At 31.9% G+C, this 23,468-nt stretch overlaps 2 protein-coding genes across 5 annotated transcripts in view; both read left to right on the top strand.

Moving 5' to 3' along the window:
- Positions 1-1,838, top strand: part of pot (zona pellucida domain protein papillote) — a 35,677-nt gene extending 33,839 nt beyond the window's left edge. For 2 of the 3 annotated variants that reach the window (XM_070653853.1, XM_070653854.1), the window contains exon 9: positions 41-1,837. In XM_070653853.1, the coding sequence (XP_070509954.1) occupies positions 41-184 (144 nt within the window). In that variant the 3' untranslated portion in view covers positions 185-1,837. Of the gene's footprint in view, positions 1-40 lie in introns of all 3 variants that reach the window. The other variant, XM_070653855.1, reaches the window with a different exon arrangement.
- A 2,286-nt stretch (positions 1,839-4,124) lies between these two features.
- LOC139101014 (zinc finger protein Gfi-1b-like) lies at positions 4,125-13,224 on the top strand. 2 transcript variants are annotated; one of them, XM_070653858.1, is made up of 7 exons: positions 4,125-4,445; positions 4,521-4,646; positions 5,810-6,006; positions 11,157-11,221; positions 11,371-11,462; positions 12,626-12,683; positions 12,785-13,224. In XM_070653858.1, the coding sequence occupies exons 1-7, from the start codon at positions 4,316-4,318 to the stop codon at positions 12,918-12,920; spliced, it is 804 nt and encodes a 267-aa protein (XP_070509959.1). In that variant the 5' UTR covers positions 4,125-4,315; the 3' UTR covers positions 12,921-13,224. The 2 variants fall into 2 exon arrangements, with proteins under 2 accessions (XP_070509959.1, XP_070509960.1); XM_070653859.1 differs by having other exon boundaries at positions 4,308-4,445; positions 4,501-4,646.
- Positions 13,225-23,468: the final 10,244 nt, after the last annotated feature.

Below are 23,468 nucleotides of genomic sequence, written 5' to 3'. Positions count from 1 at the left end.
TAAACAATAAACTCATAAATGTTATTTCCCACAATCATAGACGACTTTCCAACCTCGACAAACGACATCGTCAACGGTAAGCGGAAGCGCTCAACGCATTGTTACATCTGAGACACAATATTCCGAGCAGAGAACAATGAAATATCAATCTGGTGATAATATTTCATGGTATAAGCAAAACTAGTGATCAAGTCATCGAATTTTTTTTTTTACACTTTTTTGATATAAAATAAATACAATATTTTTAAAGCTTAACAACATTAATTCTTTGTGCCAAGTTTTTACTTAGATGAAAATGAAAAATTATGAATTTTTTTGAAAAAAAAAAGCATTCGACTATATTTTATGATAATAAATATTGTACTTACTAATCGATGTGAGAATAATAGAAATAATAGTAGTATGTAGTAAAAGGGGATTGTTCATTAATGATGTCACAAAGGGTTTTGGAGGGGTTGTAGAGCTTGAAATTTTGTCTTTGGAAGGTTTATAGAGTTCGAAGTCGAATCGGATTTTGTAGGGAAAAGTCAACTCAAGTTGAATCAACTCATGTTGACTCGACTCATAGCGACTCGACTCATGTTGACTCGACTCACGTCGACTCTAGACCATCGACTCTGGTGTTTTGGGAGGCCAAGCATCAACCCGACAACCTCACCCAGTTTTGGAACAAATTCTTCAATGTACTAGGATTTTTCGAGAGCCAAACTCTCTCCTAGCCCTAAATTTTGGCGTTCTTTACAAAATAGATTCAAATAACTCAAAACTAGGGTTTTTAATTCGGTTATTGATTTGTATAAAATGTCGGTATTCAATACCGGTACTCCATGTATTTTGATACCAATATTATAATTCCTATCCAAACCCACACTACTTGAAACATTTCTGGCTAAGCTCCTGATGTTTTGTTAGCCACAGATACTCCTAGTGTTTAAATACTTTAGAACTAGACATTGCAGAGGTAATTACCTAGTTACCAGCTTGCCATTACCTAGTTATAATGTATTTTGTCCACTTGGGTACGTCGTCATATTGACGACAAGACAAGACGTAGGGATGACCTGATGGTAACCCGTCTTCATCTTCTTGAAAGCAGTTTTTGTCCAATTTTGGCGGCAATAAATGAAACTTTCCGCAGTGAGTCGTTAGGGCAAAGTTTTTGCAATGTTAAGAGCTTGGAAGTGATTCAGATCTCACTATAAACTATAGTTCTAAAGGGTGTAGTACAACAGATTGTTAATCTCAGTACCCAGAGCTCGAAGACGAGTTGAGTTGATCAGTTTTGTATCGACTTCGAGCTCTGGCAGTACCTCTAGCTCATAACACTAAGCCCTTAAAGCATTATGTGTATAGTGTAGAACCCTAATTATTTGACATCATTCATGAACAGTCCCCTCAATAATGACAGTCTCAATACACAGAAATCTCTCAATATTATCCACTTTTAAAGTATTTTTTTTTCTAACTTTTCTGTGATAAATCATAATCATAAATGAAATTTCTCCTCACACACAAAATAAAGCATAATTTGTAAGACAATAATAATAATACTCAACACAGCGCATATTAATGTGCCGTCTCTGGTCATTTTTAATGTATTTTTATTTCCCCTACTTGGTGATGGTTAAACGATTCAAAATCGCTACTTATTGACTTAATAAATCAATTTTCAATAAATTTTTTTAATTTCAATTTTTTACCTTGAAAACTTTTTGTAAAGTTCATCAAATTAATATTTGATTCTTGATGACTTTATGACTTGATTTCAAAATGACTGTATTGATTAATTACATTAACAATTCACATTATTTTGTAATCTATAGTTAATGAATGATTACTGTAACTGATATAAAAGAAATAATAAAAAAATAGTAACTTTTTTTTCTACTAACAGAATTTGTTTCAATTTTTTTTACTTGTTTTAATGGAAGTTTCAGTTTAATGATGATAGTTTTTTGTTATTTTGAGAAGATGCAGATTTTATTTGCTTAATGAGTTGTTGTAGGCGATTGACGTCAGTTAGTTGAGAGAGATGAGCGGCATGTAGGACAATTGATATGGGTTTGTATTAAAAAATGTGAAAAATTGTTGATAATTTACTCATAATTTCGATTTTTTCATACCCGAATAATTATCCCGACCAGCGGGATAAATATTTAGTACTCAGATTTTCGGTTTTTTCATACCCGAATTATTATCCCGACCAGCGGGATAAATATTTAGTACTCAGATTTTCGGTTTTTTCATACCCGAATTATTATCCCGACCAGCGGGATAAATATTTAGTACTCAGATTTTCGGTTTTTTCATACCCGAATTATTATCCCGATCAGCGGGATAAATATTTAGTACTCAGATTTTCGGTTTTTTCATACAAATTTTAATTCATTTAAAAACTATTCAAATTAGTAATTTTAAACCGAATTTAAAGTGATTCATTGTATCCAAAAATCTTCAATTAAAAACAAACTCTATTTGCACAACTGCTCCAGCACCAGTTGTTTATTCTCTTATATTTTTTTGTATTTCAACCAATCATATTCAAGTTATAACAATTGCATAAACTATAGGAGGCAAAGTTAACTATTTAATGAAGTTACAAGTCAAGTAGATTGCAATCAACTTTACTTATTTCCTCATAAATAATTCATGAATGAAAATATGTTTTATAGGATATAAGAATAGGAATTATTTTACAATGTCTTGTGTTTACAAGACAATTAAAACTTTAAATATTGAGTTTTTGAATTGTATTATTGTGTATATAATAACAATTGTGTCTGTATAATTGAGTTGGATATCAGTATCAGATTTAATAATAAATCTTTTTGAGTGCGAAAAACTTTTTCTCCATTTATTAATAATTGTAGTGTTTGTAATAAATTACACGGTTTTACACTGGGGTGTAGTTAGGGAGGGTAGTAGTCGTTAGTGGTGTAGCTTGGATTATTTGAATTTAAATTTTGTAGTTTTGTAGCTCAAATTGCAAATATTTACTTAGCTTTTTGAGCCTTTAATTATGAACATAGCCTTAATGAAACCCGATCAGCACAAATCGGTTTTTTGATCCCAAATATGACACTAGACAGTCATGACTCTCGTATGGTGCTGGATTCCATACAAATCTGGCATCAAGTTGCCGTGTCTCTGGATTTGTGCCAAATTTTATTCAAATCTGGCACAATGAGCATCCCTTGTGATACTGCTGGGGTGATTTTAACATGATGCCGGATTTAAATAGAATCCAATATAGAGTCAGAATCGGACTGTTTACAAATATTGACTTAGATTGTGTTGAAATTGAAAAATTGAAAATGTTTGAATAAAATGCAGCACCTAGTTAGAGTCACGTAGGCCTAGAACCGAATTTATGATCGATTAACTCATTTGTAGGAAACTGTCAATAGAGACAGTTTTTCATTTGGTATTGGCAATTGGCAGGCTAAAGCCGTCGATAGAACCAGCTTTAGGTGTCATCTGAGGAAGGCCATGTATCACAGTTGATCGGAACCATTTTAAGTAAGTAACTTTGGAATGAGACCCGTTCACTAAGACGTGTTTTTCTGTCAAAGTATTTGAATTTATTGGTTCTTAAGATAAGGTCTAGGTCAAGATAACCCTGAAATATCTCAATCGAGAGTTTTCAGATGAAAACCAGCGATAGAAGCAGCGTTAAAAGCCATCAGAGGGATACCATGTATCTCAATTGATCAGTTCGTCATCAGTAAATTAGAAATTGAGTTAAAAGTGAGTGCCAAATTTTCAGATTTTTAACTACAAACCCACGTTCACCACGCTCTGAAGAGGGGCACATTCCCCTCAATCCCTCAAAAAAATCTTAAACACTCTCCCCCACCTCCTTCATTTGCATAATTACTAATAATTCAATCTTTTAACATTTTATCAACGATAATTAATCAAAACACTCATCACAACACTTAAATATGAATCCGCAGAACACAAAAAAACAGAGAATGTAATATGGAAAGCAACAAAGCAAATGGAATATAAAATAAAAAAAAAATCCAACCAATCCAAACAGCTCTCATATCTATGAACACACTTGGGGGAATACAAATAACTGAATGATTTAAGTCATTCGTTTTGTCGAATATATGTGAGTTGTATATCCATTAAAAAAATTATTAAAATTACCTCACCACTCACAAATGACACTAAACTGTGTATCCATATCGTCGTGTGGCATCTTTTGGAACAAAAATCGTAATAGTTTTTAATCAGTTCTGTTCAGGTTGCGTTCGTGTCAAGTAGTTTTGTGGTTGATTTATCCAATAGTGGAACAAAAGAAGCAGCAATGGATAATGAAATTGAAATCTGTAATTCAAGTGATCAATCGTCTGATGAAACAAATCAATCAGACACGAATTACAATTTAATTTCACATTATTATCAGATTTTATTGAATTTTCTCGAGAGTGGGATGAGTAAGTTTTTGTAAATTGTTAATAATTTTGGTGCTTAAACTAGATTTAAAATCAGTAAATTTAAATTTCATGCAGATTCACAGACTCCGGTTGAAGTAAATCATCTAATTTGGTCACAATTTTTAATTACATTGTCTGCGCTCATGTCAGCACAGGCTATAAATGGTGATGATGGTGCGAGAGTGGGAGCAATTAATGGAGGTGAGGATTTTGATTGCAATTTTTTGGGTGTGGTGAATTTTTGATTATTATTTTGAGGTGAGAATATCGCAAATCTTCTAATTTAATTTTGCAAATTTTCTAATTTAATTTTGCAAATTGTAATTTTTAAAGAATTGAAGCTTTTTGGATGGATTTTATTTAAAATTCAAAGAAATTAAAAATTTTAAAAATAACATTCATTTTTGAAAATTTTGGACTTTTTAAAGAATTGAATTTAATTGATTAAAATTTCAAAAATTCAATTTATAAAAAAATTCAAAATTTGAATTAATTAAAATGTGAAAAAAAAACATTCATTTTTGAAAAATTGGAGCTTTTTTAAGAATTTAAATTGATTAAAAATTCAAAAATTAAATTAATTAAATTTTAAAAAAATAACATTAATATCTGTTGCTTCAATAGGGATATCCATAAGTCAATAAAAAAGTGAAAATGTTCAATAAGGGAATTGACTTAAGTAAATATTGATGGATCCATTTAAAAATAGTAATTTTTAAAACTTTTTTAACTATTATAAATGGAATGAGAATTCTAAAAATATAATTTTGAATTTTAATGGGATTATTAATATTGAACTATTAAGGAATTGTCGATAATAGAATTTTTATTATGTAATTTGAGGTTTTTTAAACAAAAAAATTAATCTAATTTACGAACAAATGAACTTACTTGATGATTTAAGAATTTATTTGCGTTCATGTCAATTGAATTCAAGTACTTACCTGATTGTGGGGCTCCTAGCTTTCAGATTAAGTGTTTCGGATAGGCTTTTATTCTATATTTTAACGCACTTATCCCGGCAAATAGCTCGATCGCCAGTGGTGTATTTAGTGATGTCAGGGAATATTACGAGAAGGTTTTGACATTTTGTCAGCTTCAGAGTCAGACTTCGGTTTCTCCAATTCACTAATAACTAAAGTACTTGGCAAGGCCATAACCAAGAGCTGCCTAGGTCAATTGTCAATTGGAAATACTAGTAAATGTATATAATATTAGACTATAAATTTTCTACAGACAAAGCTTTAATGTCCAGAAAAACGACTAGGACATCGAAATTTTTAAAAAAAAAATGAAAAATCTTTTTTTTTTTGATTTTATGAATTATTAAAAAAAAAATTCAAATATCTCCACTTAATTTTTAGTTCCATCAAACGTCCCAACATTCCCAATAAACTTCTCAAGTGGAGATCCAAAGATATGGAGTCCGGCAAGAAGCCTCGAGCAAGAATCAGCGTTACTAGCTGATGACATTGTAAAGTACACTAACCTCCAGCAACAATCAGAAGCGAAGAAAATAAAAAAGGAAGCTGAGTTGAATGATCCAACAAAAATATTTCCGGTAAGTTTTGAAATGAGATTGTGGAATTTTTGAGGGGTTTTGTAAGATTTTTTTGGGTTTTTGATCAGATTTGTGGCATTTTTTATGGATTTATCAGATTTTTGTTTTTTATCAGATTTTAAATTTGAAGATTTTTGAGAGAATTTTGAAATTTTGCTGAGTTTTTTGAATTAAATTTCGTTTTCTAATTCAGAAATATTGATGATTAAGAAGCCAAAGTAGGCAGGACTCCAAGAAGGAGGTCCATACTTCCATTGTCCAGTCAACTCTGGATAAAACCTCCAAATTGAGATTTTAATTCAGAATTTATTTCAAAAATTTTCAAAAAAAATTCAAGAAAAATTTTAAAAAATCAAGAAAAATTCACAAAAAATTTAGAAAAATTAACAAAAATCTAGCAAAAAATCTGCCAAAAGAAATCGCAAGGTATGATCTAGATTTTAATCACAACTTATCATCATTGTTCCGTTTCGAGTGACTTAATTTTTTTTCTTTCAAAAGCAAACTTCATTCAACTGCATACAATTGTTACAATTATCATAAAAAATACTTAAAATATAACAAAGACTGATACAGTAGCAATAGCAGTTTCTTGATTTCAATTTTTTTTTCTCTCTTTTTTGCTTTTCATCATCGTCGTATAAATACTTAAAAGAGAACAAAACATTGATTAATTGTTGTTGACACAAGTGAAGGTATGTCAAGAAAGATTTCAACAATACACGTCTCTATGTTAAAATGAGATGATGATGATGAGTGTCTGAAATTCCATGATTTTTTTTTTACTCGACATTAGTACATTGTTCATTATGAAATGCTATTAAGACAGGCACTGTCAATTGTTTACTTGTCGTATGTGCAGGTTGAATGAAATGTTCTATAAAAATTAATGTGATATATTAGCATATGAGTTTGTGATACTTCTTACTGAAGGGAATTAAGAAAATTTATTCAAGTCTCAAAACAGTATTTTAGTCTGCAAATATTTCTATATGGATATATCTAGCATCTGCAATGTGTAATTTACGTCAGCACGCGGGGTCATTTGCTTGTTGTGTCTAGAATGTTAAAGAAGATTGGAGGTGGGTTGAAGTAGTCTAGATTGTTGAAAAAGTCAAATCATTCATTGATAAAAAGGACGAATCTGTTAATTGATCCAAAATCCGGCAATAATCGCTAACAGACAATGGGCATGCATTCATAATACAGAAATACCATTAAGTTACCTGAATGCGGTGTCTTTGCCTGTTTGGGAAGCAGACACAACTCTAATTTAGTGCCAGATTCGGTTTAATCCCGGTATCTTGCCCGTCACACCGACATTAGACCGCATTTTTGATCGATTAGCCGATTTGTGCCATTTGAGGTTAATTGTCATAAACAAGGATTGATACTTCACTTATAATCAATGCTTGACTTGCCCAATTTGTTTTATAAGATTTGCTTAAATTAATAGCAGTGGGAAACCGAATTTGAAGTCAAATCTATTTGATTTTACAATAGCATACTTAAGCGTCTGAATGTGGCAAACCGCATTTTTCGTTGTGAAATGCGTCGAAATCAACCATTAAGGCTATTTTGTGTCTTAAAATTAATATAGCGATGTTCCTGTGCCCCAGCGAACACGTTGTGCTGTTAAAGATTGCCTAAAGTATCTTCTGAAATATCTCACATTCCCTCATTCCTGCTATACTCTTCGTCATTCACTGACGACTCAAAAGCCTACAATTTAAGTTCATAACATTGAGCTCCTTATGAATTAAATTATTTGCTTCATTATAAACTATTTATAACTTTTCATTGTGCGTAATTTATTTATTTTAAAGTTATAAAAAAAATTTTTAATAGCTTTAACAAGTGTTAATTTTATATAACTTTCCTATAATTACTGCGAAGATGGGGGCATTGCTGACTCACATAAGCTACGCATACTATAAGAAAATTTGCCTTATTTTTCACACATAAAAGAGTTTAATGGGTGTAGTAAGAAACTTACTGTGAAAATATTCAGAAGTAAACTTCTTCAGACATGTTTTTTTAATTTTAAAATCGAAGCAAAATCAATAATGAATCGACAATTTTGTATATCTGAAACTCTTTTTTAAAACAGATATTTAATTATCTGGATTAATATTAAGTTTGGTTGTGATGCAAGATATTGAATATACTGCGTATTTAGGTTGTAGTGATGGTGAAATTCTTTGAGCAATGTAACATTGGAGTTGAGATGAGGGTATCGACCGGCATTCGTGAACATTTGTGACTGTTCGAGGTTCAAAATAGGAACCTAGAAAAAGGGGGCAATTGAAAAAGCAGCTTTAACGTGTAGATGAGGGTATCGATAGGCGTTTTCAAGCATTTCTGGTTTAAAATAGGGAAGTAGATAAAGGAGGGGCTTTTAGGATTTAAAAGCTTCCATAGGCATGATCATTTCTTCAATTTTCTAGAATTTTTGAGACAATAATTCATTAATTTTCCAAAAAAATCGCAAAATCTAAGAGTACGGTCAAGAACCTTCCTGAATTTTAGATGCGTTGGTCTAAAATTGTTCGGTTGTAACTCATAGTTGGTCTTGGACTGCAAACTTGCAATTTTAGATGAACCCTAGAGTAAATAATAGAATTTGAAGGTAAATTTTAGTCCGTTTAAAGTCAAATTTTGGTTCAAAATCAAAGAACACAGCTTGAATCTGCCTCGGAATTTGCAGAAATTTCAATTTTGTTTGGACAGTCGTGTCAAATTTGATAAAATTTACCCAAACAGACAAATATACTGCTTTTAGGTGCCGACCACAAGTATTTCTGTACCACGAAGTTACACTTTTTGCCTGTTAAGCCTAGAACTCTCAATCTTAAGTTCCAATACCCAAAATCACCAAACTACCTTCCACTTCAACTTAACTCAATATCCTTCTTAATCATTTCAATCAATTTATTTCATTTATAGACATTAATTCTTAAATTATAACATAATTTCACATGATATTAATAAAATGGCATATACAGTAATTGAATGGCAATTACAGCACCACATATTACATAATATTATTAATTGAAAAAAAAGAAAAGTATGAAAAAAAAAATCAATCATGTGATTTAATAATTAAAACAGGAATGCACGATACCGTACCAGATTAAATCTAACTCAAATTAATTAATTAATTAATTAATGCGATAATACTTTTACCATATAAACCGAATAACTGTGTTGTTATATGTCTACATGTAAAGCTTTTATGGAAAATCAATACAATGGGCTGACAATCCCGAACTCTTTAAATATTCACGATCTGTGTTAACCTCTTAAAGCATATTACACGACTGCTAATAGCGATTCATGGATTTTTTTATCTCTGATCATCATCATCCTTAAATGAATTAAATTGCCGCAAGTAACATACCGGGGGTGTGAGGAAAATGGAAGTTTCAACCAATGACATGTCATTTTAATTTAATTAATTTACAATTGTGTGTTTAGGAATTTTTTTTCACTTCCTTTTTCCTATCACGTCATTTCAGGGATGTATTCTATCGTGGGAGAAGGGAGGACGGGTTGGGACGTATTCAGAGGGGGCAGGAGAGGAAGGGATGGGACAAGACTCAAGAAAATGACTTAAATTTTGTATGAAAAAGTTAACTCTACTCGATATCGAGGTCAAGTCGACTCTGTGCTCTATTAGGGGTCAACACCCCTCTCTGCCTACCCCCCTCCCTCATTCATGATCTTCCTGGAATTAGCAAAACTTCATAAGAACCTAAATTCACATTGTCTGTACAGCATGCTCGAAAAAATTTCTAATTTAAACTAAATTTTCACCCCAAAATCATCAGTTTCACTTGATGTGTCACACACAAAAATGTTATATCCTTTCATGCTTCTTATAGGATGTCCTTAAATTATTTGAATAGTTTCTAAGTCTAAGCAAAATTTTAAATGAATGAATTTCCGCATGTATGATAATCAGAATTTAATTTCCTTAAATAACTTAACCCTTATTTTCTTGGAAGGTAGTTTTGACACTTCAGTTATTCTTTATAAGTAAAATTTACATTGTGAGCCTAATGCTGGTTAAGAGAAAGTATTTTTTGCATAATCATCTTATATGTATTTTAAATGAATTGAATTATTTCTTATTGTCTGCCTAATTTGATGTTATGTGCGGTAAAATAGTGATGTACAGCGATAGAATTGAGTTAGAGGCATGAATTGACAATTTTTTAGAAATTTTGAATTCAGGGAAGTCTGAATTTTCGAGTTGCGTACGATAGAGTTTGCTTCATTAAAGAATGTCAACCTAGACGAGCAGATAGACTTTAACGGCGTTAAGAATGAAAGCGATGCTTGCCTGTCCGTCAGTTATTCAGTTTAGTCTTGATCTTGGTCATGTCCTGTTTATATCTCCGTCTTGTCCCGATCCCGTCGAAATTCCCATAAACTATATACTTACTTACATCGCTGGCAGTACAGATCCATGGTCCTCTCTCAGTTGGTGTCTAAAACTGGCTCTATCGCTGGCTGCCCTTTGCCAATTGCCAATATCAAGTGCTAAGAGGTAGAGGGAAGCTACTACGAAATTATATTCTGTCCGACTTGAGTCGCCTCAAAAAAAACCGAATCAACTCGAGTCGACTTGAACTCGAGTGTTTTTGAGTCGAGTCGAGTCGACTCGAATCGACTTCAACCATATCGACTTCGAGCTCTGCTTTAAAGCCTCACGAATTCAAAAATTTAGAACAACACCAACAAAATCACAAATTTCATGCCAATTTAAAACAAATAAATCCAAAATAAAAATATATTTTCTAAGCTTCCGTCCCAAATACTTCCGGAATATTCAAGCATAATTCCAATCAGAATCAGAACTATGAACAGTTGAATTGCTCAACATCCTCTAAATAATAAAATAAAGCCTACATAATTCTCCGTTGTTGCGTGTAGAGGATATAAGAAGTCATGTCCTTCAATTGAGCATTAAAATATTTAAATAAAAAAAAAGTTTGCGGAGCATCCAAAAAAAAGTTATTTGAGTTCATGTCTAGTAAGCTGAAAAAAGCTACACTTTAAAAGAAAGAATGCGCTAATGTCATGATGATTTATGCTGATATCATTATAAGTTTTTATCCTTTTTTTTCTTCTCCCTTTTTTTATAGTGTCCCCAATGTGGAAAAGAGTTCAAGAGAGCATCAACATTATCTACACATATGATGATTCACAGGTATTTACACTGCATTCCCTCATTTCTCTCTTTTTTCCTTTCCTTTTGTTTGAATTTTTGCAAACAAACTTCAAATATTTACATGTATGTAGATATATCATATCATTCTTGTATAATAATGTTTGTGTCCGTATGTATATATTTTTTAGTAACGTTCGTCCTTTCGAGTGTCCTTTCAACCATTGTGGTAAAAGATTTCACCAGAAGTCAGATATGAAAAAGCACACATATACACATACTGGTATGTATATTCACATTTATAATATATTGTATGTTCAGTCATGATGTGGACATTTGAGGGTTGTTGGTGATTATGTTTTTTTGGGGAGATTTTGGATGAAGATTGTCAAATTTTGTAGATTATAATTGATCAGTCTAGGAAATTGGTGGATATCCTGTATACGCACACTAGTATGATGTCAAATAATGGTCTAGGACCTTAGCTTTTTAGTAAGCTATATCATATGTGTAGCTAGGAACGATCAAAGTGGCTCGGTTTACTAACACTGGCTACTAAAACCCTTTTAACTGCTTAAAATGTATGAGCAGCTCTCCACTCGAACAGAGTGCGATTAGTCGACCTTATATGTATTAAATAACTTGACATTTTATGGCAATTTCCACAAATGTCAAGTTTATTACTAGTCATAAGGTCGACTATTTGAAGGCTGTTCCACTCTGGGCTATGATTCCCTAAAAAGTTAATTTATCAACTAAAATAGAAGCCCACTAAGCATGATGGACCATGATGGTAGAGATTATAATGAAAAGTGGGGCAAGATTTGTAATTTAACAGATACCCTAGCTTCTATAAGGATTTATACATTAACTATAAATTTTGGAACATAATAAGCAAAGAACAAAGCATTTGAAAATTCTTCTTTCTACGCTACACTATCCTATATTATGTATGCTAGATCTAGCTTGTCATTTACATCAAAGAAGCTCGAAACACACACGGCGTAAAAATTAGTCGGAAAATAGTCATTACGATAGTCTAGAGTCGAATTTGGCAAAATTTAGACACACGCAAGTTGGCCAAAGAATCATATTTTGTATCAAACGTTATTTTATATACCGTTTGTTTTTCAGATTACTAGAAATTCAGCTAATGCAAATTGACTCTAAATTCATGAGAAATTTGGATTATGACAGCCTTAAGTTTGTGGTATTTGCCTCAATGTCATTCAATATTGCAATATTCAACACTGCAAAATCATTCAAAATACTCACAGTTTTAATGTCAATGCTTGAGACTCCCAAGTATCCAACCTCAAATGACCGCATCATGAATTCACAAAACGAGAAAAGAAAAAGGAGAAGGAAGAAAAAAAAATTAAATTTTTTACATTGAATGAATGCTAATAATATCTTACATATATGTTATATTCTCATAATACTTAGGAGAGAAGCCATATCAGTGTACGCAGTGTTTAAAATGCTTCTCGCAAAGCTCTAATTTGTAAGTATTTTATATGCAAATGAGGCATGAAAATTTCTTGACTTTTTTTTTTTTGGAAAATTTTTTGACAATAAATTAACAGATTTTTCTTATAAAAATAGAATTACGCACCAAAGGAAACATTTTGATTTCAAGCCATTTATATGCCTACATTGTGATAAGAGCTTTCAAAGGAAAGTTGACCTTAAGCGTCATCAAGAGAACGTACATAATAATATTCAAATTAATTTAATATGATGTTAGAGATTCCATTTTATGTAACCCTTACCACACACAAACAGGCACATACACAAAAATTTAAAGCTACATTAGCACTTTAGATAATTCATTAGTTTTTACATGACTCATGACTTTAATCTTCTTTTGCCTTTTATTTTTTTGTTGTTAATTGTGGTGAGAAAAAGTTTTTGTTTTTTTTTGGACGAGAAATAAGAAAATGTTAAAAATACTTAAAGAGTTTTAAAAAAATATGAAAATAAGCCTAGAATTTTACATCAATGGAAATTTATCTTAATGTTTTGAAAGTTCCTGTTAATAAAGAATGAGCATTTAAAATAATTGAAAAAATGTTGTTTAATTTTTGGAGATTGATATTTTTGAGAGTTTGAGTCATTTTAAGGATATTATTGGATATTGGTAATAGTGTTGTTGCTGGGGGAGAGACACAAGCTTGTTATAAGACTTGGTTGGAAACAACGGAGCTTTTAAGGCTCCGTTAAACGACTATTACTAATACCAAATGGAGACTGTCTTCATGACGAGACTAAATGGTGTACATATGAATTCCAAACGGAGGCGGCTTTCTATTGGTATTAGTAAAAGAACTTTGACAGAGCCTTTAAAATCTTCATGGTGGAGTCTTTTTCAGTTGTGTCGCTCAGGTATTTAATTTGAAATTGGAAATTGTTACAAGACATTCAGCGAAAGAATCAGCTTCAGATGCCAAATGAGAGAAGCAAAGTAAAGAGGTAAGACAAGTAAGAGAAGCAAATTAAGTGAGTAAGTCTAGTCGGTCTTAACACTCAATAATTCAAGCTCTTTGATAAAATATCAAATATCAAATGAAAAAAAATAATGCCAGAAGAAATGGCTTTTCTGGGATAGAATCACATATTTTGTACACCATCCTTGGTTGAAATCCGGAAGGAATACGATGTCGACCGGACTTTAAAAGAGTTCTAGTATGGTCTAGTCGGACTGTAAGTCACATGAAACATGGTCTATAGTAAAGTAAGTAAAATGTAAAATAATCTGTGTAGACTTAAAGATCAATGCTGGATTACAAAAGAACCGAATTTGACTCAAAATAAGTCACAAGCCAATCCTATGACTGGTTATTGCCTTACAAAACAGAGTAAATCTGATCATAAAATCACAAAATTCAATCAAAAATTATCCATAACGTGCTGTAATAAAATCCTTTTTTTATAAAATATAATTCCGATAATTCCATGCATATATACAGTCTGCAAATATTTCAGCTGAATAATATACAAACAAATAAAAAATTTAATTACTATCCATTTATTCAAAAACCCCATTGATCCGTGAACTCAAGAACAATTTATTAATTTAAAATTAAAATCAAATTTCAAAAATTTCTGCAGCATGCAAAAAAAAAATTATTAATTTCGTCCTCATTATGCACAATTTTTTGTTGGAACAACAAGAATCATTTTACATATTGTATGGCATATCCATTCATCCTACATAGTGTGTTTTTGCTCATAATGATGTAAAGTAATTTATATCACCCCATTTTTTTTCCCATGGGTATTTAACAGACAACACAAAAAATGAGAGAAATAAAATTTCATTAATGAAATATTTATTGATGAGAAAAATGGAGATAAAGAGACAGAAGAGAATGAACAGAAAAAAAAACTAAAGGAAAAATGGCGAAATCATGTAATATTTAATTTTCCGAACAATTACTCCTCTCACATAAATAAATAGTCGACGTATTGAATGAGAACTGTATGCTTTACGATTTAATGCTTTTTATGGTATTTCATACACAAAAATACAATTTATTATCACATATACAGAAGAATGCTTAAAAGGTTCAAATAATGTTGATTGTGGAACTACAGCGCTTTTTTGTGAATTCTCTCAATTTTACTTAGTCAGTCAGGCTGACAAGAAGTGAGCATGGAAGTAAATTAATGTAGACAGACTAGTCTAATTCTCAATTATCCGCAAATTATCCAGAAAATGAATCTTTAAACCAGAATTCTCTACTGAAAGACAGTTAATCAGTCAACTAATCATTCAAACAATCTGCTGGTGATGCAGCTATTTGGTCAATAAACCTGTCATCAGCTTGATCAATTAGATTGACATGACATGATGTTTCCATGTCCGTCTTGTCAATATTCTATTTGTTGGGTAATATGTTAGCTATTATTCCTAGCTTCAACATCGTATTGATCCCAAGCATATCTCAAAGATTAAGCACTAAAACTTCTAAAAAATCGCAAACTAAGACCAAATTTGAGCCAAGCATCTCTCTGACTACTTTATAGAGACACTCAAACTTAAGCTAACTTAATGGTCACCATCATATAGACTTACTAGTCAGTATGTCGGCAAACCAGACAGTTAGAAATCGTACGGGCTAGGAGCAGGCTAAGAAGCTAGATAATTGGGCAACAAACTATAAATCTAGACTCAATTACATAAACTAAGCCAAATTCTAGCTAGTTAATCATCTAAATTACTAAGAAGGATTTCTTTAGTGCGTCGGGTACATGGAATCCTGGTGGGACTGTCTACATAGTGAACATATACGTCTACATATACGTGACAAAGCAGCTCAGTAGGCATGTAATGACTGAAGGGCTCAGTTTTAGCTAAAGGCACTGCGATTTTAAATCTGTTGTACCACACCCTTTAGACCTACGGTTTATAGTGGGATCCGAACCACATGCAAGCTTTGCTCAGTAGGCATATAACTCAATAATCTTGCGGCTTTAGCATATAATGCTGTTTGATTCAAAAGTTTTGGAAAAGCCTCACACTTAAATTGAAGTAAAAGGACATCATCATCAACTAGGAAGACACAATGGCAGTTTGTCATTATTTAATTGTGAAAGCTAGCCACCCAGCCTGTCCCAAAATGTATCTTTAATCCACCTAAAGCTGAATAATTTGCTAACAATTCTCGATGTTATATTTGTCCTGATTTCGATTTCTTTTTCATTTTAATGCACATTCTCATTTATTCATACATTTAAACTTATTCATAGGCAGATATATTTTTCGCGTAATTTATGCTTGAGGAGCACAAAATCGCTGTTATATATTTTTTTATGTGTTGAAATTATTATTATTATTTTATCAATAACTAATTCATCACAATTCACAATATGCTTCACCAAGCATTTATTGATAATTGCCAAAAATCGTAAAAAAATTGAGGCACACAATACAACATAAACATACATCCTGAAAATGCATCATCATAACAAATAATTATGCAATGCAGTGATTGCTGATGCCTAACAAAATATTTGACCATTTTAAATTTAAATTTTTATATTCGTAGGTACGATTTTGAATTTTGTTTAATTAGTTTTGGAAGTAATTTACATAGGGTTGGGCAAATATACGTATATATACGTATATATACGTATAAGAACAAAAAAATATACGTATATATACGTATATGTATACGTATACAGATTTTTCAAATCGGAAAAAATACGTTGTTTATTTTGCTAAAAACGATCTGAAATGCTTAAATTAGAAGTCAAAAGTGATTATTACATTGTTTTATTACATTCTTGTGCATTTAAAAGTCCTTCAGTTATGATTTACAGTGAAAATTAATTAATTTTGCAAAAAAATAATTTTAGTTTGTTTACAAAACTGTTGAAAATTTGAATTTTTTCGACCGTTAAAGATTTTCAGTTTTTTGACAATTTCAATCTTTTTAACTACATTTTATATGAAATACAACATTATGAAACTTCTAATTTCATTACCGTTCATATTTTTGCTGAAATTATCGAAAAAATTGTCAATTTATTTGACTTTTGATATGCAACGGAAAAAATTTGAAAAATCTGTATACGTATACATATACGTATATATACGTATAAAATATACGTATATTTGTATACGTATATATACGTATACGAATTTGCCCAACCCTAAATTTACATAAAGTTTAGCTAATTTATGGAATTTTGGCTAATGATTAGTGGTTTTTGGATTGATAAATTAGATAACAAGGACGTGACTGTTGAGAAAGGCTTTTAATTGGGATCAAACCAATACTTTGATGACATTAGTGCCTGTAGACTTCAAAAAGAGGCTGTGAGCCCTCCTATAATGACATTAGTGCCTGTAGCTTACAAAAGAAGCTTATAAGTTGGATTTGAAGCACTTTTTTGATGAAATTAGTGCCTATAGCCAATAAAAAAAGGCTATAAACCCTCTTTTGATGACTCAATTATCAGTTTATTGCCTTAAACCTACAAAATTAGGATGTGAGGCCACTTTTTCATTGTATATTATTTGAAAAAGCACAATTTCTCCTGCATTGTCTCAAACCCTTTACTGCTTTGTCCATTCTACAATAATTATGTACCAAAGTACAAAAATCGATTCCACCACCAATCCACCTCAACTCACCGTTCAGAAATACACATTTTTTAAGGAAAATATTTCACTCCCAACGCAACAATTTACGCTGAAAAAAAATTCTTACAGCAGATAAATCTTTTAGCATATGTTTCGAACATCCTTCACAATATCTGTCACAGCGAGTCTATCAAATGAAAATAAACAGGTGAAATTGACTGAGTTTTAAATAAAATGTTGAATTTGAAATTGTATTATTGAATTTTTATTAAAAGTCTATCAAATGGGAAGGATTCATAAAGTTAAAGGTTATAAGAGTATGTGTTTTATCATAAGTTGTTTAATATGCTTTTGATATTGATTGTTGGTTAGTGGAATAGCCTTAAAAATTAATTAAAATAAGTAAGCATTGTAGCATCCGTTAGGTTGCGCTACCGTCAGTAAGAAGTAGATTAGCTTTTTCCAGACGCTTGAATTAAAGCTAAAAGCATTGGCTACGATAAGAGAACGGTTTTCAGTTATTCCACACCCTATTCAAAAGTACCAAGTAGAATTTGAGTACTTATTCGCTGTTCTAGACACGCCAACTTAGTTTCTGGATTCGCGACACATAAGCCAACTTACAAGAGTGTCCTGACGGCAACATGAACCTTACCCTCTCCACTTAGTGTCAAAGAACACTTTACTTACTTACCAAGTGAAATACCAAGTGAAAATATGAATGATCTCACAAAAAACAATAAGCATATACAAAATTCAGCATAAGAACGACCAATTTAAGGTGGGAAAATTTTTATTGTATCGATTAACATGGTGTGAATCACAACTTTATATTCTGACATAGTAACATACATACATAAGCACATGAATAAATGTTGAGTCAATTATTATTGCAGTAGATTTGCGAATGCGATTATTGATGTAAAAGGAAAGGAGCAAAAATACATAAAAAAGAAGTTTAGCCTAGTAGGAATAAAGATAATAAAAATAAGAGAAGAAATAATCATTCGTTTGCAATTTTCTATGGACATACATACATATTACGACTATTATTGTCATGTATATGTGGATAAAGGCAAATTCATGGAAAATTTGCAAGCGTCTATTACTCTTATGATTTATATTTATCTCTTTTAAGATGAATTCATTCAATCTGATGAACGATAAAGGAATTATTTAGATGTAAAAGTAAGAAGTAGTGGGATTTAGAGAAGGATGAGCTAGATAAAGTCTAGGAACTCATAAAAGGAGTGTATTATGTACTAAGCTGGCTTCAGGTCAGCACTTAGCAGCATTATGTAGTCGCTAGGAACCCGTACTGTTATCATGTTAATGACAAGACCTTGGACAAGACATGATGGAGCTCTGAAGACACCGACAGGGGGATTGTTCGGATTTGACGTATCTTTGAAATTAAATGGACACGAAGCTATCGCAAGGCTAAATTTTTGGATTTTCTTGAACCACGTGCCAATTTGGTACCAGCAATAACAAAGTCTACGCTTCATTTTTAATACCGATTGTTCATTTTTGAGATCGGGATTTCACTGAGTGAGCTCCTTTACTTCAGCATAATTCCTGATCTTGAACGGAACGAAATTCGATTAATCGACAATTAGAAGCTTGACATTTCTTGTATCATTACATGCAAATACCATACGATCGACTAACTGCAGCCTATTCCACTAGGTATCAAGAATTATTGTGAATCATTCATTATTCCTACTCAAAAATCCATAATTTCTAATTGACCAACTTCAAAACTGATATAAATTCCTCACCAAACATTCCTTGATGTATCTTTCACCCCAAAAATTCCTTCCAATTCAGCCAAAATGTTAACATAAACCCAAATAAATTTCCTAATTATTAACATTATCGTATGGAGTTGTCTGTCCTTCAATTAAATTAACTATTTTAAATTAATTTATTTCTCACTAGCCATTTGTATGTTTTACAAAATAACATTTTTATGCGAGGATTCGCCTGGAAGGAGAAATTAATAAAACTACAATGACAGAGTTTTATGCTTAAAGAGGGAGGAAATTTAGAATATCAAAAAAGTAATTTTGTAAATTTTATAATTTTGACATTTAATTTGGGGGAATTTTGTTGAGGAAATGCTCATATTTATGTGTCTCACTTCTTGTGTCTTGGGTAGATGAATTTTTTGATAAATATTCTGTGTTTTGGGAATTTAATTTGAATATGTTTTGTGGTTAATTTTTGGATATTTGCAGTTTAAATGGTTTCTCATCACCCACCCTACATCTACCCTACACCTACCATACACTTACCCTACACCTGCATTAGACCTACTCTACATCCATCCATTACATACAATACACCTACCCTACTCTTAGTCTTGGTGCAAATCCTAGTGCCAAGTGGAAACTACCTAAGTGTAAGGATACGGATATGCGGGTAAGGTTAGGTGGTTAACTTTAGATGCTAGAGTTTGCACCAATTGTAGGTGTGGGGGAGGTGAAGGGGTAGGTGTAGGAGGAAGTTAGGTTTATAATTAGTTGTAAAGGTAGGTGTTGAAGGAGATATAGGGGCAGGTATAGGGTAGGTGCAAGTTAAGTTTCGAGATAAGTGAAGGGTAAATGTAGGATATGTGTAAAGTAGATTCAGAGGTAGGTGTGGGTGAATATCGAGAAACCAACCTCTACCCTTTTTAATTGACAAACCCAAAAAATGACAAACTGTAAACTCAACAAACTTCAATTTCACATGAAACCAACCCAAAATCCATTCATTAAAAAAATGTCATATAAATCAAAATTCATGTAAAAATTAATTATGAAACTTCTTAATCAAACTTTTATTTCCAGCTAACTTATTCCTATCAGAAAAGAAATCAATTAATAAAACTAATAGACTAATTCTTGTATGTGTAAGTTCCATTTTACAAAAGAAACAAAAGAAACCCCCGAAAAAGAAAAAAAAGAAAAATAAATTTTCCGTACAGGAAGTGCTTGAAGATTTTCATGAGCTAAAAAAATGAGGGGAAAATTTATGTATATTCATATATCAAATCGTTTGGTAAGCTTTAATACCTATAGTAATGATTTATTACATTGTTCAAAAAAATAATGTTCATTGGATTCCGAAAGTTCGCATTCAAGTGGCTTTTTAGCTCGCATGCAGTCACAGAAAAAAAAAAAGTTGTTAGTAACAAGCGCGAAAGCTCATTCAGATTAACATTGTAGAGTATTGAGTTTCAGTTATGATGGCATTTTTTTTTTGAGGGTTAGGGGTGGATTGAGGGTGGTTGGAGGATGTTCGTTTGATAGTGGAAATTTGCAAGTGGAAGCCAGTGATAGAGGCAAGTTCAGGAGATTACTGTGGGAGGTCATGGATCACAATTGATCTTTAAGACGAAGAGGGTAAGTAAGGAGGATGTTTGAGGGTAGAGCTGAGTAGTTAAGTCTGTTTATCGCTTCAATGTTCTAGGCAGAGCTCGAACTCGAGTTGACTTGAAGTCGGCTATATTTGAGTCGAGTCGACTTCAACCATATCGACTTTGAGTTCTGATTTTAGGAATTCTAGTTAATTTCCTATTTCTTGCACAAACATACTGTGATGGAGCTCTAGCATTGCTCAAACAAATCCAAATTTCAATAGAATCTGTTGTACAATCCCATATTTTCATCCCTGTTTCTACTGAAATGACATTTTTTAACGTCCTATCAACGGATTGAGCATTACCCTAACAGACAAAGAGCATACTCTGAGTATGCTTTGGGTTTGAATCCCACTCGAGATTCTTTAATCTGAATTTTTATTCAGATCAGCAATTTCCTTTAAAAATTGATTAAATCACTCCCAAATTTACAGCATATTCATTGCTAATCAAAGCCTAATTCATTAAAATTTTTGGAAAATCCACGATGAAATTTGTGGCTTTTCCGAACATAACCTCAGATTGTCCTCAAATTAATTCCCTTTCTGGACGTATCCTATTCCGCCAATATATCCTGATAAACTAAAATTATAACTCTGACGATAGACACAAAAGAGTAATTGTGTCACTAAAAAAAAGAACTTTTCTAAAGCATTAAAAGGCATAGCACATCTGCATAAATGCGTGATTGGTTTCTGCGCCGCTTTTTCGCTCTACAATATAAATCCCAACCACGTGGTCGAGAGGAATTGTGAGAGGAACGATGAGAGAGGACATGAAAAAAAGCCGAACAATGTTTATGTTAGGAACGGATTTTTAGACGATTTTCGTGTAACAAAAATGAGAGAATTTTTTGGCAATATAAATTTTTTTGATGAGGCATAAAAAGTGAACGAAAGTAAAGGAATAGAAAAGGAAATTTAAGGCATAACTGTTTTTTAAAATCGATCAAAGTTAAGAGATATAAAGATTATCATGGATGGAGACAACAGAACAATATTTTTCATTCAGTGTACACAGCTATAAAAAAGAAATAGGCCAATATGTGTACATAAATACAGCACAGACAACAACAAAATATATTGAATAAACAGAAAAAAATGAGGAAGGAAAGGAACGAGAGCTAAAGAGATGATGGAATAAATAATCGTTAAAATTTTAATACAATCACCATGCGTGCATATGAATGTGTATGAAATAAAGGATATATCGCTGTCCCTGATATGAACGATATGAAGAGGAAGATGGAGAGGAGCGTTAATAATTAAATTTTAATGATGTTGATTTAGTAGCAGTGGTGGAAACACCTTTCTGGTAAGTCACAAATGAAACAGCATACGGCCTACGGTTTATGGCATTTCCAACAAATTTTGCCACGGCACATCGGTTTCATGACCACCACTGATTTAGGACTTAAAACTATTTACTTATGCAATCCATGACCTTCTTTATATTGTTACTTACTGGAACCATCTGATAAGGAGCTACAAAACATTTTCCATCTGACTATTGGTGGCCATATCATATCTTCTTTAGATTTTTCCTAAAACTGGCTTCAGTGTAAAAATTACAGATAGCAAATACCATAGCTATCTTTAACAACAGCTTCTCTTAATGAGTTTTTGGGCTTTCCACAAAATTTGAATTAAAGACCTTATGTAATGGAGCCTACAGAGGTATTCATAACAACATGTCTTGTCCAATGGAGCCTGTTTACCTTAATTCTTCTCTTAATATGCCCTTCTAAAAGTGGTTAATAATGGTTGAAATAGTTAAATGGTTAAAAAAAGGATACTCAGACGTCCACGATTTCACGAGTCGGGACATAAGACTGGAATAACATGGAACAGGAGTAGGGTTTCTGATGCCGTTAACGAAAACGGAACACGGACCGTTTTTTTGAAAAAACAAAAACGGAAAACGGCCGTTTTTTGCTAGCCGTTTTTCTGTTTTTTTATATGACTTTTTTCTGAATTTTTTGAAATTTTTTTGAAACTTACCAAAAATTTAATTAATCTTTTGTCTCAAAAAAAATTATTAATTAATAATTTAAACCAAGAAAATTAAGGTTCGTCTATTTTTTGGCCTCCCGTACACTTTTAGAAGTAAATTTTTCATGTAATTATCAAATAGGACTTCAATTTGAATGCAACGTGTTGTATAAAACAGACAAATTTCATATTTTGTCAACTGTTCTTTTTTTATTCAAAAATTAATCTATAATTTTGAAACATAGATGTCGCTTTTTTAGATATTCATGTATTTTTGGATTATTTAAACCACACATAAATAATATGATCATATCAGAGTTGGCAGGACTTTGGATTCCGGACTCCGAAAGTCCGAAAAGTCCGGACTCCACTTTTTTTTATACTCCGGGAGTCCGTGGAGTCCCATACAAAATTGATTTTTTTTTAAGTTTTTTAAAGTCCATAAACCACTTCTTCAACTCATGTTAAGCAAAGTAACCGAAAAAAATGTCCACAAATCCAATTTTTCTACTACTATTACACAGTGTATCCGAAAAAAAATTAATATAATTTTTAAAACAAAAAATTCAATTTTGTATGGGACTCCACGGATTCCCGTCCGGATTATATTGGAGTCCGGTCAACTCTGTCAAGAAGAATTTTAATTAATAAAGAGAATAAGCTACACGAAGAGCAAAAAAAAAACATTTCTAACTCACTTTTTTAAATAATTTTGCAATTATCTCATTTTTAGTCACGGAGTAAAGCTACGTTGTTTTGGTTTATAATTAAAACTCTTAGTTTCCAAACAAAATCTTTTCC

Source organism: Chironomus tepperi, unplaced genomic scaffold (genome assembly GCF_022539635.2).
Source record: "Chironomus tepperi strain 1889 unplaced genomic scaffold, CSIRO-AGI_Ctep_v1 contig_73, whole genome shotgun sequence".
Lineage (NCBI taxonomy): Eukaryota > Metazoa > Arthropoda > Insecta > Diptera > Chironomidae > Chironomus > Chironomus tepperi.
Note: the sequence above shows the minus strand (reverse complement) of the source record. Positions and strands in the feature narration are given on the sequence as shown.